At 33.3% G+C, this 18,646-nt stretch overlaps 1 protein-coding gene across 1 annotated transcript; it reads right to left on the bottom strand.

Annotated features, from left to right (window-relative positions):
• Positions 1-845: 845 nt before the first annotated feature.
• On the bottom strand, positions 846-7,160 carry LOC143567744 (cellulose synthase A catalytic subunit 4 [UDP-forming]-like). Its single transcript, XM_077054078.1, has 11 exons — positions 6,795-7,160; positions 6,584-6,702; positions 5,888-5,960; positions 5,664-5,805; positions 4,973-5,585; positions 4,715-4,852; positions 4,165-4,290; positions 3,844-4,056; positions 2,785-3,300; positions 1,507-1,857; positions 846-1,433 (listed from the first exon to the last, which is right to left on the bottom strand). Exons 1-11 carry the CDS (start codon positions 7,006-7,008, stop codon positions 852-854), a joined length of 3,087 nt encoding a protein of 1,028 aa, XP_076910193.1. The 5' UTR covers positions 7,009-7,160; the 3' UTR covers positions 846-851.
• Between the last annotated feature and the right edge of the window lie 11,486 nt (positions 7,161-18,646).

Genomic DNA, 18,646 nt, shown 5'->3' with positions numbered 1-18,646 from the left:
ATATATGATATCTTTTTTGTTGTAAATTTTACGATATCTTATGGTTGTTTATATGCACTTTCTTACAAATCAAATTTTAACCCGTGTGTAATACAGTTTAATAAAAACTAATTTCTCTCTCATCAACAAACACAACCCAACCTAATATAAATTTCACTCTCATTCATAACCCAACCTCAACCAACATTTTGTTATATAAATATAATTTATTACTTAAAATATATAAAAAATAATACTTTAAATAATAATTTTATGAAAAAATAATGTTATATCGGAAAACTAATAAGAAAAAAATACATATTTCTGAAAGAACCTCGTTTTTAATAAAATTTATATCGAATTGTTTAGAAAAAAAAACGCATTTGTGATTTTAGATAATTTTTTTTTAAAGCTAACAATTTAAGTTATTAAACAAAAACCAAATTTTATACCATGTTAATTGTAAACAAATAAAAAAAGAAAATTGATAAAAAAACATGAACTAGTAATTGCATTACACAAGGTACAAAAAAATGTTTGCAAATTAGTTTGCTTTGATGAACCAGTTTGATGAGAATCAACTATAAAAATTAATATTTTATTTTCTTTAGTGTCATGTGACAACATTGTCATAATTAGGTTATAGTGGAAATGTTTTTATAATGGAGAAAGTATATATTAATTGACATGATTAATACGGAGAACACATGAACACCCTTTTAATAATCAAGAAACAAAAACTATCAAGTATCCCATAACAAACAACTTTATATTCGATATACAAGTATAACCAAATTCAAACATGCATGATGAACTTGTATCCAAAACACTTCAAAATTCAAAATCAGACTTCCAACAACCAAGCCACCCTCTTAGCACTCCACCCCGCATTGCTTAAGAATGGGGCCCGTTTGCTTCGGCAAGAAGGGGTCAATCCGAACCCAAACCAAGGAAAATATCGAAGCCAAAAGAATGGACCACAAGACCACGATAGTCGGGGTCCGGTTTTGCCTCCCCATCAGACCCTTCAAGAAAGGGTACAAGTGAACGATCACCCAAAATGCAAAAAACAGCTTCCCAAAAAGTGGGCCCCACGAGCCGTACCCGTTGTTGATCGCACCCGATACTCCCGCCACAACACCAACCATGTTCATGATAATCAAGGTTGTTGGCGGGATTAGAAGCGTTGTCCATTTGAACAAGTAGAGTTCACCAAACTCAGCATCGTCGGCGGCCTTTGATGTGACCGTGAAGTTGGTGTCAACGCCACCTAGGACTTTTAGAAGGCCTTGAAACACCGCGAAAAGGTGGGCCGACACGCCACCGATTACCCAAAACTGCTCGTTTCTCCAAAGATCTTGGATGCTGACGTGGCTCCACCTCAGCTCGAGGACCGCGGTCATTATGATTGAGATGAAGAGAGCAAGGAACCACATGCTTGCAAGATTGTTAAGCTAGTACATGGACAAGTTAGTTAAGTGAGTAACAATGTAAAATGTCCTTTACATTGTTAATTAGAAACTTTACCGTTGGGATGATAAATTTTCCAGTAAGAAGGCAAACAGCAGGAAGAGTACAATAAGCAAGCAACGGGATCGAAGTAAACGGGTAAACGATGGTGTTAATGTAAGCAAGCCTCTGGAGTGTTTTGAGCTTCCCGGCCCACGCATACCAGAGCGGGCAATGTCTGCTCATGAATATCTCAACCGAACCAAGAGCCCACCTGAGCACCTGGTGCAACCTGTCAGACAAATTAATCGGTGCAGACCCCTTAAACGCGGGCCTTTTTGGCATGCAGTAAACCGACTTCCATCCTCTGCAATGCATCTTGAATCCGGTCAAGATATCTTCTGTAACGGATCCGTAAATCCACCCGATCTGTTGACGAAAAGGATAAAATCGTCAATTTAATAGATGGTATAAGTTGAGTAAGCTCGGCTCGCTAGCTCAGTTGAACTAAAGCCTAAGTTTTAATATATATATATATATAAACTATTATAACACAACTTTTAATCCAAAAGCAACTTACTATTGGATAGAAAAAGCAGATTTTAAACTGTTGGATTGAAATAGATAATTTTGCTAGACCAAATAGACTGCACTTAACTCTAAATTATAAATTTTCTTGTTTATAAATTATGCACTATTTGTATCTTAAAAATACTATTTTTTTTACTTTTATACATATAATATGTGTAAAAATATTAAATTATTCAAAAAAACTAATCAAAACAAGCTAGCTCCAGCTTTTTACGAGCCTAGCTAGAGCTCGAGTTCAGCATTGCAGCTCCCTAATTTAAACAAGCCAAGCCCGATCCCAACATAGCTAGCCTCAGCTCGTTACAGCCCTAAACCCAACATCCCAACCCGAACTAGACTTGTTTCAACCAGCAGGCCCGGCTTCGAGAACAGTTAAAAAATTTTGGGCTGAAGGCGAAAATTTTTTTGGACCTTAATAAAAAAGGTGTCTTGTTGTGTTAAACAAATTAGTTTTTAAATAAACCTTAACTTTTTGGGTCTTATAATTTGGTTGTGTAAAAAACTATTTTTTTATAAAAATAATATTAAAATGTCTCAAGCGAGATTAGAACTCATAACCTTTTGGTTAAAAGTCACACCTCTTTGTCTAATTATGTTTAAAAATATATATATATAATTTTTTTTTAAATTAATCCGGGCCTATCGAGGTGTCGGGCCGGGGTCCGTCAACCACCCGGCCCTCCCTTATAGCCGGCTCTGTCAACCAGTTACCCAACCAACCCGTTATTGTTTTCCATGTTTCCACAAAACACACTATATGTTTACCTCTTTGCCCCATTCGGTCTTCTCTTCATATCCACAACTAATAACATGAATCGCCTCTTTAATCAAACTATTACTATTAGTCCCTTCAGGAATCCCCCCATTTTCCATCAAAGTTGTCGTTATAAAAACCGGAGATTGCCCAAACCGTTTCTCAAAATTCTTTTGCGACATTAGGGACGACTTCTCCAGCATGTCATAACCCTCGAGCCCTTCTTCGATCCCCTCGAGATCATAAACGGGCCCCATCGTCTTCTTCGAGTACTTCTTTTTCCCTCCAAATTTTCCCAACCCAAGTAGGGCTTTCAACCCTTTCTTCTTTGACTTTGACTTGTCCTTTGACTTTTTCCTTGACCCACCACAACAACAACAGCACCATGAAGGCCAGCAATCACATGACATCTTTGGTCTCTTTTCCGACACCGGGGGATCGTACCCGTATAATGCTTGTCGGTTAAACACGCATCCGGTTCCGACATACACCGGGCCTTGGATTCCATCAAGTCCTCTCATGTTAATCTGTAGATATTGGAAAACCGTTATCTAATCGGAATCAAATAGGGGTGTAAACGAGACAAACGATTCAACTAGCTAAAAGCTTGAACTGAGCCGAGCTTACACAAGCTCGAGCGTAAAAATAAGCTTGTATAATAAACGAGGCCGGGCTTCTGTTATCGAGCTCGAGCCGACTCACAAACACCGTATTATTTATATATATTTTATTTAGTATAATAAGTAGGTAATTAAATAATAATTATATATTCCATACTAAATTATAATAATAATAATAATAATAATAATAATAATAATAATTAAATATCTAATAAATAAATAAACGAGCCGACACCAATCTCAAGCCTAAAAACGCTTGTTAAACAAGCATGAGCTTCACTTATTGAGCTCGAGCTAGCTCGCAAGCTCAAACGAGCCTAAACTAAAATATCAATAACAAACAAGTTGAGCCTAGTCAAGCTCGAGCTTTAGAAATAGCACTCGAAAATAGCTCGGCTCGTTTACACCCTTAGAATAAACGGCATTTAATAACGAGTTTTTGAAACTTACATCAAAGAAGACGACGTTGCGATTGGCATAACGATCGTTACGATCTATTCCGTCGAATCGTTGTGGGAATTGGACGTAACAGAGCTTTTTACCCAGTTGTGGATCCATTAAGAAACACATAGCTTCTCTTACAGCTTTGCTATTATTAATGTAGTGATCACAATCCAGATTGAGCATGAATGGAGCATTTGTAAGTACTGCAGATACTCGAATCTGATTCAGAGAACAAATAAAAGTACTTTAGATAAAACACAACCGTGGATTCTTTTCTTGACAGTTGATCAAAGAAGGTTACAACGTGTTGGGTAAAGTGAAACGTACAAGAGCGTTCATGGCTCCGGCTTTCTTGTGATGGTTATAACCGGGTCGTTTTTCTCGGGAAACGTAAACGAGTTTTGGTAATTCCTTACCTTCAACATCAAGTGCCCCTCCGCTTCCTAGATAAACCTGTACATAATGTTAGGAGCGTGAGTTTCTGCTACAACATGAACCTAACATGAATTTTGCGGGTTTAGATTGAGCCTAAACGGGGTCCGGTTAAACCTGCAAACACGATTAGCTAAACGGGTCGTTTTCTTGTCAACTCGAGTGGACCAGTTTTACCCATTTGGTTATTTTTCTAGTGTTTTACACAATGGCTTAAAACAAATTAAGGACATTTTTTATGCCAAAGTTAAAAAAAATTAAATTATTATGGTGAAGGTTAAACATAATTCAAAAAAATAAAAATATGTAATTTTTTTGTAAAATAATTTTAAAGTATTAATATCTATAACAAGTTAGAAAGTACTATTTTTCAGGTTAAACGGGTCGTGTTTATGTGTACACAATTTACCCGATATTTTTGAACCACACAAGTATCAGAAAATACCTGAATCATTCCCGGGTGATCGCGACTGTCATTCCCGGGCCATGGCGTCCCGTCTTGCATTACCCAACCTTCTTCAGGTTTCTTCATAGCTTTAGCAACCAAGGCGTTGATTCTCACCTTAAACTCCTCGTATTCTCTCTGTCAGTTAAAAAGAAAGAATTAACAGTGTAAATTACTGAAATAACCAACGCTAACAAACTGAACCCAAAAGCAGGATTTCCAGTTCGGTTTCGGTTTTGTATGTAACCACTCACTTACTTTCATGGCTCTACGATCTTTAACAAACGTAGGCTGCACTTTATCCTTCAAATAATCAATCTTCTCCGAAAAATAAAACTCTGGCGCCCGCGGCTCAATCCCGTACTTGTTCGCAAACGGAACCCACCTTCTGGCAAACTCCGCGGTTTCCGACAACGTATCAAACAGCAACATACTCGCACCATCATCCGAGACATAACAGCTCACTTTCTCAACCGGATAATCCACGGACAGTATCGACAAAACCGTGTTGGCAGTAATAATCGGCGGCTCCTTCAACGGGTCAACCGAACTCACAAAGAAGTCAACCGGCAGTAGCCCGTTGGGTTCACCGTCTCGTTCGAACCGCAATGAGAGGCGGTCGAGGTATGTCTCGCGGTTGATTGGGAACCATTTTGGGAACTGGTCGAGAATCCAGGACAACGCGAACCAGATTTCGCAGATAACAGAGATAAGCCACAATGGGTATGCATCGGTAGCCGGGGTGAGGATGCGAAAGCGGAAGAAGAATATTAATATTACGAGACGTAAGACTATGACGATGCGGTACGGGTTGATTAAGCTCGATGAGATTGGGAGCTTTCGCCATAATGGTTGGCGGGCTTCTGCCATCCTGCATGCATGCAGTTGAACATTCAAATTAGCCGTTAATTAAATAAAAGTTGATGGAGAACTGAGAGAAATTGGTTACAGAAAGTCATCTTCATCGCCGGGGTCACTTGCGCCGCCGTCGGCTTTTGTGACGAGGCCTCGTTTTTCTTGACGGGTTTTCCATTTTTCGACGCGGTCTTTCCACTCGTCGTCTCGATCTCCTTCAAGATCCTTTCCGGTAACTGCGTGTAAGTTTGTTAAAATAAAAGAATGAGACACAATTACCGGGCAAATAAGTGTGTTACATAAAAATGTTATGTTTACCGCTTCCAGCATAGGAAAAAGCGAAGCCGTTGTTAGTGTTGGACTGTTTTTGAAGATTAGAGTCCCCATTTTCCTGTGAAGCCAGACGCTAAAGTTATTAGAACGCTAGAATAAATTAAACTATGCCTCAGTTTTTTAATATGTATAAATTATAAAGTTGTAGCTTATAAATTTTATACTATAAGTATGTTAAAAATATTATTATTTTTGTTTGTTATATATCAATATCAATAGGTGTAAAATACATAATTTAAAAACAGTTGGCTTGAGCTTTTTACAAGTAGAGTTTGGGCCATATAAAGCCCACTCATTTAGCTCGTTTAAAGTGCAGCCAAAAGTTAATATATATACATTATAACCCATATATGAAGTTATGAACATATATAAATCATAAATTTTGTTGTTTATAAATCCTACATTACTTGTATGTTAAAAATATTATGTTCTGTTTTTATGTATATGAATATGTGTAAAAAATATGTGCAATGTCAAAAATGTTAAAAATAAAAAAGTTGACTAGAGTTTTTTTAGTTGAATTCGATCTCAACACTTTGTTTAGTTGAGATAAACAAGCCGAGCTTAACCTACTCTGGCTCGGCTCAGCTCTAGCCTTGCTTAAGACTAAAGTTGTCACATTTTATTCAAAGTTCGTCTTAAATGGTAACATATAGTTTAAGATTTGATTAAGTAAATTACCAATGGATTATCCACACGATTATGATCTCGGGTTTCTTGATGATTCTTTATCTGAAACTCATCCTCAAAATCATCTCCATCGTCACTTTCTTCGCCATCCCCAACAACTCGTGGACAACCTATACACATAACACTCCACACATTTTAATAGACCGACTCACCATGCTAACAAAAACAAAAACAAAACAAAAAAATCCAACAAAACCATTACCTTTATGGCGTTTATATCGAACGTTGCATTGAGGACAACATTGATTCCCTTCACTTCGTTCATAAAGATAACAAGGCCGACACACGGGGAACTTGCATTCAATACAAGCAACAAACAGGTCACCATTCTCCTTCCGACCAATCTCATCACCACAAACCCGACATATGTTGGATTGTGTGTTGGTTTCATGGGAGCCTGTGAAGAGAGCAGCCATGGTGGAAAGAGCATGAGGCTATGGTGGTGGAGAATGAGGGTTTTTTAAGGGTGTGTGTGTGTATGGTGGAACTTCACCAACTGATGGTTGGGTGTCTAAGGTTTGATTAGAAGACAAGTTACAATTGTTGATTAAGGTGACTTACATTCTAAGGATCAAAAGTCTTGATTCCTATTGTTTGTTGGACATATTTTAATAATAATAATAATAATAATAATAATCATCATCTTTTAATTTAAGGTTTTTAGATCGTAAAAGATGTCATAGGCGAAAAGTATGTTTAACACACTAACCATTGCGCCAAAAGGGAACAAGCCAACAACCTTTGATGGTGATTGCATCTTTCTTTAGTACATTGTAATATTTTATTAAGCATTTTATTTGTAAAAAATCTAAAAAAATCACTTGCTCAGTTGCTTGTATATAATATAATAATAGAAACATTAATAAAAACATTTATTAGTTCTATATCATGTCTCGTTTTCAGATTCCAATCAATCTGTCTTGAAAATCAATTGACCAACTGCAGGATCCCACCAAATGTGGATGGGAATTGAAATGTCATACCATCCGAAAAGATTTTCAGAGCCATAAAGAAAACTAAAGATCAAGTAACAAGTACGTACCTTCTACCAGTGATAGGAACCTTCCAGCTCTCTGATGAGTACTGAAACCAAACCCCAAAATGACAAAATTCTTAATAACAGCTGTCGTGTTTAGCTTATCGAACTTACATTTACAGCTCAGCTTATTGTCTATTTATCTTTTATTTCAATGTAATCAATACTTTTAATATTTGTGAATAATAATAACACACTCGTAGTCAATAAAATGTATTTCTAAACGTTTTGGATATCTCATGTGAATGTGTAAAAAAAAAGTTTATTTACTTTTTAAAATTTTAGTAAGTATAAAGTTAAAATTAAATTAAACAAATTATTAGGGGTAAATATAGGTTGAATAAGTGAACATATGGTTGGAATAAGTTAATTAGACATTGGCGAGCCATATATTTATTTGTAATAGAAAACCAACTCTCAACACATACGTCACACTTAACATTGTGTTATGTCAATACTTGATCCCCTAACTTTACAAGAGGGACTAGGATGTCAATGGGTTGGGTTTGGGTCGGGTTTAGGTATTTCCAAACCCATACCCGGTTATTAATGCCCGTTCCAAACCCATCTCATAACCGTCAGGTTTTAATCGGGTAATTACCCGTCGGGTTTCGGGTTTTTCCATCGGGTTTCAGGTTTCTTATCGGGTTTTAATAAAATACTCGTCGGGTATATCCAACTCAAAACCCGCCAGGGTTTGACAAAATATAACTAATCGATTACAAAGATTATTAACATAAAGATAATATATCTCAAATAACTGATATAAACAAATTTTGACATATAATATATTTGGAATATAGCATATATATAATATAATACGCTATATCGGGTACATCGGGCATATAATCGGATAAATGAGTTTATGTTATCGGGTAATTGGGTCGGGTAATCAGGTATATTAGAAATCCCTAACCCGTCTCAAACCCGCGAAAAATTTCAAAACAAATCCCAAACCCTAATGGGGTCGGGTATTACCCGTCCCATTTATGTCGGGTTTCGGGATTTCTCGTCGGGTTATTATTTGTTGATTTAATATGTTTTAGGCTAAACGTACTCCATCGTGTACTTGTCATACCATCTCCCATAAACTTTCAATTCCTTTATAGCATTCCCATTGGCATCCTAACCTAACCCAATCTTTTAATAAAAACTAACTTCTCTCTCATCAACAAACACAACCCAACCTAATCTAAATTTTCACTCTCTTACACAACACAACCTTCACCAACATTTTTTCTATATAAATATAATTTATGATTATTTAAAATATTTAAAATATAAAACTTTAAATAATAAGTTTGCGAAACAATAATGTTATATCGAAAAACTAATAAGAAAAAAATACCTATTTCTATAAGAACCTCGTTTATAATAAATTTATACCGAAGTGTTTAGAAAAAAATAACACGGTTGTGTTTTTAGATTTTAATTTTAAAGCTAACATATTAAGTTATTAAACAAAAACCAAATTATATACTATATTAGTTGTTAACAAATAAAAAAAGAAAATGGATAAAAAAAACATGAACTAGTAATTGCATGACACAGGGCATAAAAAGTTTCAAACTAAATTTAATATTTTATTTTATTTTATTTAATGTCATGTGTCAACCCAACCCACCATTAAGTTATCAATGAGAATGGTCTTAACAAATTTATTTAATTACTACCCTCTAATATTTTTTGTAAAACTTATCATAATAGTAATAATAGTAATATTGATTATTCTTTGTAATTTTTTTTATTTTCTCTCTTTTTGTGTTTATTATTGTTTATCATAATAATAATAATAATATTTATTATTATAAAATATATCTAAATAAATAACGATATAGTCTCTCTATAAATTAAAAAAACGATAAAACGATTTGTATATTTTCATCTTATTATATGTTTTGCCGACCGAAAAAAAAATCCTTTGAATATATTTTGTTAGGTTCGGGCGTATAAGATTATTGTCACAATAGAATAGACCAACTTATTGATCAAATCGATGTTGTTTAATCTCTTTTATTGATTAAAAACGATGTGATTTTTTTTTTAAAAAATATAAGCTATCTCAAAAAATTATTTAAAAAAAACATACTCTAAAGTATTAAAACACTTATAAAAACCTTCTTCTTTTTCTTTTTAGATAAAAAAATGTTTTTTACATAAACAAATTTAATTTCATTTAAAAAACAAAAAAATAAAGATTTATAATATGAAAAAAAAGGAAAAGAAAAACACTTTAAAGAGTATTTTTTTTATAATAATAATTTTAATAAAAGATAACAAAATGGTAAAGGAAAAAAAAAGGTTTAAATCATATTATTGCAAAACTTGAGGGATGTGGTACGTTTTGATAAAAATGAAAGGGAGAGAATACGTTTAACAACACCCTATTATATTTGATGATATAATTTACAGGTATTTACATTTTGATTTAAATGAAGTCGGAACATGCATTATTCCTCCACTTAGGTATGACAAAATAACCCAAACTCAACAAAAGACTTGAAACATTTAGGACATATAACATATAAGTATTCGGCTATACGAGGATTCAAGCTACTAGAAGACTTTGCCGCCTGTCGTATTCTATCTTGTTTAATATGATTTCTACTTTGTATTGGATTAACGTTTTTATGATTATTGAAGTATTAATTAAGATTTTCTATTGTTATGTCTATCGAGTAAAGTTAAAATTATGGAAGAATTGTTTTTCAAAATTCCCCATTTTAAATAACCAAACTATAATTTTTATTTAAAAGATGTCTTACTTATAACTTTTTTTCCTAAAAGATTTCTATTTTTACTATTGAAAATATATTTCCAAACGTTTTGCAAACTCACACGATTAGACGAATCATGTGGACCATCCGACGATGAAAGTAATTATGGTCCTGAACATAATTATCAAAGTCATCGCATGGAAATCATAATACGCAAGATTATGTGTCATAATATAGAATCGAAAATATTTGGAATAACATTACAAAGGTAAAGATGATAAGAACATGGTGGATACGCCGCTGGTACATCCTATATATAAGTGTCCTTATCGGATTTTCATTTGGAGCTTTCTTCTGACTATTCAAAGTTCTGTGTTATGATAAATTTTTTTATATATTTGAAAATTTTCTTTTTCCTCAAAATATAATTGTTTTGTTATAGTATTCTTTAATTTCGGGACGAAATTCCCAAAAGTAGGGATACTATAACAACTCGCATTTTCGAATCAATATTTTATATCCGTTACCCGACCAGTTTTATGTTCAGAAAATTTTATCAAGAAAATATCACGTTTATCAAGTCATTATTATTATTATTTTAATATTATTTTTTAAATATTTATTTAATTATTAAAACTACTTTGATTTATATTCAATTTTAACCCTAAATTATACTTTAAATCTGTTTTGATCTCACCTCCATAGTCTAGGGACCCATCTTCAAAATTTGTTATATTATTATATAATTAACCTCTCTGACCCGTTAACCCAATTACCAAACCCGAATCCATTCTTAAACGCTTTATACCCGAATCTTAATCTTGATCAACACGTTAATCAAACTTGGAATTGATTTTACAAAATCGTTCATTGAACCCCAACGACCTCAACGACGTAAGGAATTAGGAAAGCATGATCTTTTGATACGTATTAGTATAATAACTTGAACCGTCTTCGGTATATTGGTAATATACCATTTAACCTCGATCATAATTCAATTAAGCTGATCTGCTCTATCACAAAGACACGCAACGAAACCCCTTTGTTTTAATTAAGTTATATTCACCTTATATACCATGTTCGTGATTCCTGTTGGTCGACTCTGTTTTGATCAAATTAACCATCGTCTGATCATCTTCTGAGGTAATTAATACATGTTTTGAGTCCGTTTTTAATCACTAATCAAAAACCCTAAACTTAATTAGTCAACATCTTAATGGATTTATCAATTGATGATTCTAGGGTTAATATATGAACTGAGTTGTCTGGTCTGCTAATTGTAATCTTTGTGTTCTAGCTCTTAAGCAACTGACACACCTCAGTTGGTTGGGTGTGTGTGTGTTGAATTTGTGTTGGCCATGCTGCGTGGGTTTGAGTTCCGGCAGCCCCGTTTTGGGTTTTTATTTTTGTAAAACATCTTGTTTGTAAATCTTGTTAATCTAATTCATTAAAACTCATTTTTAATATAATACATATAATAATTATTTGATATTTTGTTAAAATCAACACATTAACTAGTTGTTTTCCAAACCTTGGTTAAAACCATATATGTGTGTACATAATTTTATATATATATATATATATATATATATATATATATATATATATATATATATATGTTTATATATTAGTTATTTAAAAATTGATAAAGGTTTTTATATTAATGAGTTTAAAAAGGTTTTTAAATTAATATACATAGTATAATCTTATTATTTGAAAATATGATTATAAGCTTGAATATTTTAAAAACGATTTTATTTATATAAATGTTATCGTTATTAATTATTATCTCTTATTTAAAATGTTTATTAATGATGTTCGGTTGTGCTAGTGTAGTTGTAAAATACAAAGGATGGAATTTTTGCTTTCCACAAGATCGTGTTTTAAATTTATAAAAGCGATTTTTACTAAGACTAAACATACACAAAATAGGCAAGTGTACCTATCGTATATGTAGAATAGTATTGGTAAGAATCAAATATCGATTCTTGGACACAAGTATTTCTAATAATAAATCTTCATTTCAATTCAATTGGAGAGTTTAATCATTTTGAGGTGTTTTTTTAACTTATTTAGAATATATATATATATATATAGGAAGGACACAAAGGTCATTTCACTAAAAAATCTTAAAATTAAGAGTTTACAACTCTTTTAGCTTAACGTACAACCTCTTATTCCATCAAATTCAAAGGCCCGCTCAAATCTTAAACCTGCATATTCAAAATTCAAGTTGAAAAAATGTCACTGCCCCTTTTATCTCGGTTTCTTCAATAAAAAAGAGATTTGCAAGAAAGTTAGAGAGAATGAGCGGATGAGGGCGGCTCAGGCTACCTGGAGAAATCACCACCGCTGCATGAAGGCCGCAACAAACATGTTCTTTCTTCCTAAGCTTCCTGAAAGCCACCACCTACATCTATCCTTGCCGCTGCGGAAGTTGAGGTTTGTTTTCCTTCTTCACATTTTTCTTTCAGTTTGATTTCCTTTCTCGGTGTTCTCTTCACATTCAATTCCTCTTTTGTGTATGACATTTTTAATTGGAAGCACGAAGTGAGGCGATGACATTTGTGATCTGAAACAGAAAGCATCTTTAGTCTCTAACTAGTATTCATACCCGCGCTTCGCTGCGGGGCACTTTAAATGCATTATAATTATTACCAATAAAAATCAAGTCGTAAACTGATTTGTTAACAATAAAATACAAATTGTAAGTTGTCAACAAAATGTAACTTAACTTTAAATTATTTTTGTAGACAGGATATGAATAATGGCATTGCTTGAGAGCATATACATTATACACTCATTTCTACTACCAATTCAACCGAAGCTAGTGAAGGTCTTGAGAGCGGGATGTTTGGCCACCTTCTTTGCCGATGTGTCATTTTTTGTATCTGAAGAAATGGAAATATACGTATTGTTAGTGGGCAAAGTAGCTAAAAATTTCCAAGTTTCTCCATAGCGCCTTTCAATTATTCCAATTATATAAATAACATAACCATCTCTTAATATTTTGACTTTATTCTATAAAAAAATGATTTAAACCTTTGAACAGATTTGTAATAGTTGGGTTTAATGAGATCGGTGTATTGAAGATAAGAAGAATCTGTTTTCGATATCTACAAATTTGGTTTCCTATCCAATTTCCAGATTCTTAACACCATTAACGAAATGGGGGAAAACATTGAAGCCCAGAACATTTGAAACTTTATATAGCAAACGAAACTGTACCAAAAGTAACCTGGAAATCTAAACTTACCTGAGACAAAGCGTAAACAAACTGAGTAAGAAACAACTTTCCATATTTTTCTTGTTGGTGCACATATGTATTCTCGATTAGAATGACTTTGGACTGTGAGAAGATCTTGAGATAGGTGTTGTTATTTAAGTTTGCAATGGCCTCAATTGTGTCTCCCTAAAGAGTAGTTAAAGATAAATACATCACGTTAATGGACTTGTAAGTAATAACAAAGCTAATGTTGGGTTTCATGTAGAAAAAAAAATATACAGTAAATATAAAGGAAAGTGGTCTTACATATTTGTCTACAACAGCATACAAAGTTCATCATTTTGATGCAGTTTTCATTTTAACGACAATTCTGATTTCACAGCGCACTCTGGCACATAAATTTTACTTGAAGTCATTGCTGATTGACCGTTTGTGCATGAAATATCTATGTTATATAAGAAATGTGAGTTAACGGTATTGTTTGTAGTGTTTAGTGTTTGGTTGTCATTTGGCTCTATAAAGACTCATCAAGATGTTGGTGAAGTTGCCATAGAGAAACCGACATACCGCCATTTGTGGCTAAAATAAGGGTGTGGTATGTGTTTACCAGTCCTATTTAAAGATTTAAAAGGAAAAAAAAACAAATTATAAGAGTAAGAAAAAAAAGAAAATATTGGGAATATAAGTGATGTGTTATCGGATACTACAAATAGAAAGAGTTCGTCCCAATGTGTGTTCATTATCTTGAATAACCATGAAGTTGAAAATATTATAAGTTCATAACAAAAGTAAAAAAGAATTGGAATTAATAGATTTCCAATCTTTATACATATCCTTATGTAACACAATTACTTAAACTTACATCTATTCTATTCCATAAATGTGTAATATTCAAGTGCATCCAAATTTATATAAAGTTTAATAAAAAAGAGCAACACTTATTTCATGTACAAAACAACAATAGTACTCACCAGAGATTTAAAACCGAACACTTTCTTCAGCCATTCTTTTTGTTTCTTTCTTTCTTGATCTATAATGTGGGTAAACTTCTATAAAAAAGAAACAACACTTTTTATACACACACTAAAGATGATAAAAAACAACATCATAACCAGTTACGTTATAATACCCCAAATTCGAGGTAAAACAAACAGGAACGCAGCTAAACGAAGTTACCCCACAGTGACACAATCGGTTTAACAGTCTAACAACATTGTCATAATCGAGACGGAAAACCCCAAATAATGTAGGAAAACTTAAAAGCACAAAAAAACACTCTTCTTGAATCTGGGAATCAAATAATCAAAATTACTACGCCCTGCTTGCGGTGCGCACATATAATGTATATATGTGTGAACCCTTGGGTGGGCAAAAGTAAAATTGCACTAATTTTGACGTTATTTTACTAATCACGTGAAAATAACGTTAAAAGTGGCGGAAGGTTAATCAGGCATCATGTGGTGGCGTTGATAGCCGAAAGACAAGGGCACATGCACCAATCAGCCGGTGTCCCGATGTTTGAGTGTTATGTGTCTTATGTCCAAGGCTTGATTCAAAACTACTATCACCGGAAGCAGTCTCTCTATCCCTATGGGATAGAGGTAAGGCTGTCTACATCTTACCCTCCTCAGACCCTACCATAGCATTGCTATTGGTGGGATATACTGAGTACGATGATGATGATGAAATAATCAAAATTACATTACCTGACCATCGTCCTATTTAGAGCAAAGAAAGCACGGCCAAACTCCGTCGGAAAAACTTCACAACCACTAACTTATTATAGTTACTGGAGAAGAACAATTGGCATCTGGAACCCTATTAACAGAGCATACATCAAAATTTCTTCTTACATAAAAAAATGAAATCATTAATGTAGAAAAATTCTCTCAAGCATTTCATCAAACAACTTGCATGCATTTCAAACATCAAAAATAAACAACAATTTTGATAAACAAACAGGCAAATCGGAGTACAAATTTCATATAGAAAGAAGATAAAAGAGCAAAATGTTGCACCTCCATAGCTTGTGCCTCCGCAATCCTTAAAGAAGCAAATGAATAGGTATTCGATAAGCAAAACACAAAATATTCAAAATTGAATGATTTAGCAGCAATATTGCTAAGAATTAAGCGATATAAACAACTTAGAAAGCAACATAAATTAAGAAAAGAATGAATTAAAAAAAACCCTGCAAACCGGAGTAAAAGCACGGTGACACGAAAGATACCGTTGCTTTCGTCTCACAAGCGAAAGTTGCTTTTTAAGTATACATATAATGTGATTAGGTTTGTTGTCTTATCTAAAGGTGGAGTGGCTGTTGTCTCAAATAAAGTGGTTTTTTATAATTTCATTTGGTTCACTTAATCACCTTTATAATTCTATTCCTTTGGTAATCTGTAGGAGTTATCTTTAGAGTTTTCATGTTTGTTCTTATTTCTAATTACAATTAATGTAGAATTTAAATTTTAGAAGAACTTTAAAGTTTTACCATGTCCGTGCTTGATTTGGTTAATTAATTTGGTGATTTTGAAAGTATCTTTTGCTAAAATGGACACCATTTACAAATTTAGGAATGGCGTTTGTTCACTTTTTACAAACCCTTTGTCCACATGAACGCATAATTTTGTTATGAAATCGTATGACATTCATATGCCTAATTTGGTATATTTTGGATCAATAGTTTCTTATATGTTCCCGCCTTAAGTTAAATTTCAGAATTATATGCAAGAAAAAAAATTAATTGCTTAAAAATTTTGGTCGTTTATTTGTTGTCATATCGGGCGTAACACCAGAAGTACCACAATTTGTTTGTAAGCTACCAATATTTGATATTCTCTTAATTTTATTGGCCGGTTATTATTCATGTGACTCATTTCTTTCTTTGACCAGCTATGCAGATTACAGGCTATGATGATAGCTTTGATGCTACGGGTCTACAAGAGTACAGTATCTTTTATGAGGCATATACATGTATGGTATATCTAATATAACTAAATACTGAGAGTTGGATGGATATAATGCATTATTTTAACTTATAGTCTGATTTTGATGCAAGTTTTGAGAAACGATAAGCACTTCAACAACCACAATGCGGGGCACAACTGGGCAGTGGCCACATAAACAAGTAAACCATAAAGTACACTTGCAACGTGCTTACTTTGAATGTCAGTTTTTAGCTTGAAAAAACTTCTGCTAACTATTATCATCGATACAGGTTGACCCATCTACCAAGAACACCAACAACTGAAACCAACGTGAACACGATCATAGTAGCACGTTGCTCTCAACGAATGCCTATGGAGGATTAGTAAGCAACTAAGCACACAACTTCTATAACAAAGTAACATATCTACTTGTGGATATGTATATCTTACTGACCAAGTTAATAGTTGGTTGTCTTTTTGTTTGTTCTAACCGTTGAGTGTACTCTACCACCAACAGTTTTTCTTTTCTATTGCACTTGGTTGTGATTGTTTTTCTCGCTATCGAATAGATTTTCATGAAACAGAGGTAAAAAAGATGTTACCAATTTTTTATCATCTTACTATCCTTTTGAAACATGAAAGTTATGGTTGTCAAAAATACTATTTTCTCTCTTAGAACAAACATATGAACGGTCACGGACAAATAAACAAACAGGTTTTTCTTGTTCGTGCTCGTTGGTTTTAAAAGTGACTATTTGTGTTTGTCTATGTTCGTTTATTATTAATAATATAAATGAACGTTTTATGAACATAGATGAACATAACTGCATGTAATGAACATAATTGAGCGAAATTCTATGGTTGCATATGGTGTTGGGTGCCTCATTATATTATTGAAGGTTGGTGTAATTTTTATTATCATAGGATAAATCAAAAGCGTATTATAACCTGGTTTATATTATGCCATATGTAGGATCAAGTCTGCTCTGTAGTTAGATCTCATTTGATTCCCATTTTCAGCTAAAGTTTGTAATTGTTCTCGATATAATTAGCTTGTAGTTGCTTTCTGTTGATTTTTTTTCATTTTGTGAACTATATTGTAGTTACTTTGAAGATAATACACATGGAATGTAACTTTCTCAAATTAATGATAACCATTTATAATTTGCAGGAGAAAATGAGAATGCTATTGGATAGTATTTGCTTGAAGATAAAGATAAGTTTCTACAATTGATTCTTGCTTCCAAATCATATTCTATTAGTTAAATTTATGTTTTGAGTTGGCTTGTTGAGCCCTGAGTTGGCGCTTGTTTTTTATTGTTGCTCTAAATTTTATGCTACTTAATTAAAAATTGAAACAGACAACTAACATTCTTTGTTTTAGATCAAATTTAGTCCAACAAAAGTTTATGATGTCTAAAATTGGTTTAAAAGTCCAAGCAAAATACACTTGTTGATTAACTAAAAATTAACCGAGCCGACCAGAACTGGATTGTCGGTTTCAGTGAATGCCCGTAACTGAACCAAACCAAACTGAACCAAAAGAAACGGCTTAATTGACCAAGTGGTAACTTTTTGTAGTTTGGCCAAGTAAAGTCAAACTGAAGGTCATTTTAACATCTATATATTTATGTTCGGTTAATTTTAGCATGTTCAACAAAAACTTTGAATAAAGATATTGCAAAACTTCTAGATACTCAAAAGTAAAAGTTGATGTTTCAAGGCGTTTATATTAAATCTTAGTATGTGGAATTAGAAACTTTCAAAATACATGTTTAATTTTGGACGAGTTGGACAAGCTTACGTATTGGCGTTCTGTTTGATTAGTTACAAAGTGCTAGTTGGTTCACTCGAATATATCTTAGATCTACTGATCGTCAGTTGAAGGTGAAGGAGGCAGAAATCCTAAGACAACATTTTGGACGTGATACGGATACTACGAGTTACTCGTGATGTCGTTTAGATTGACAAATGCTCCAGAAGCATTTATGGTTATGATGAATATGGTATGTCATCCGATGCTGGACAAATCTATCATTGCCTTATTGGCGATAGTTTTGATTTACTCAAGGAATAAGTTCAACCATGCCAAACACTTGAGAGGAGTGATTGGAACGCTAAAGAAAGAGAAGATGTATTCTAAGTTTT

This window comes from Bidens hawaiensis, unplaced genomic scaffold (genome assembly GCF_021521415.1).
Source record: "Bidens hawaiensis isolate Kalapana, Puna unplaced genomic scaffold, B.hawaiensis_p1.1 tig00023620_1, whole genome shotgun sequence".
Lineage (NCBI taxonomy): Eukaryota > Viridiplantae > Streptophyta > Magnoliopsida > Asterales > Asteraceae > Bidens > Bidens hawaiensis.
The sequence above is the reverse complement of the archived record's forward strand: the minus strand, read 5'-3'. Positions and strand labels throughout refer to the sequence as shown.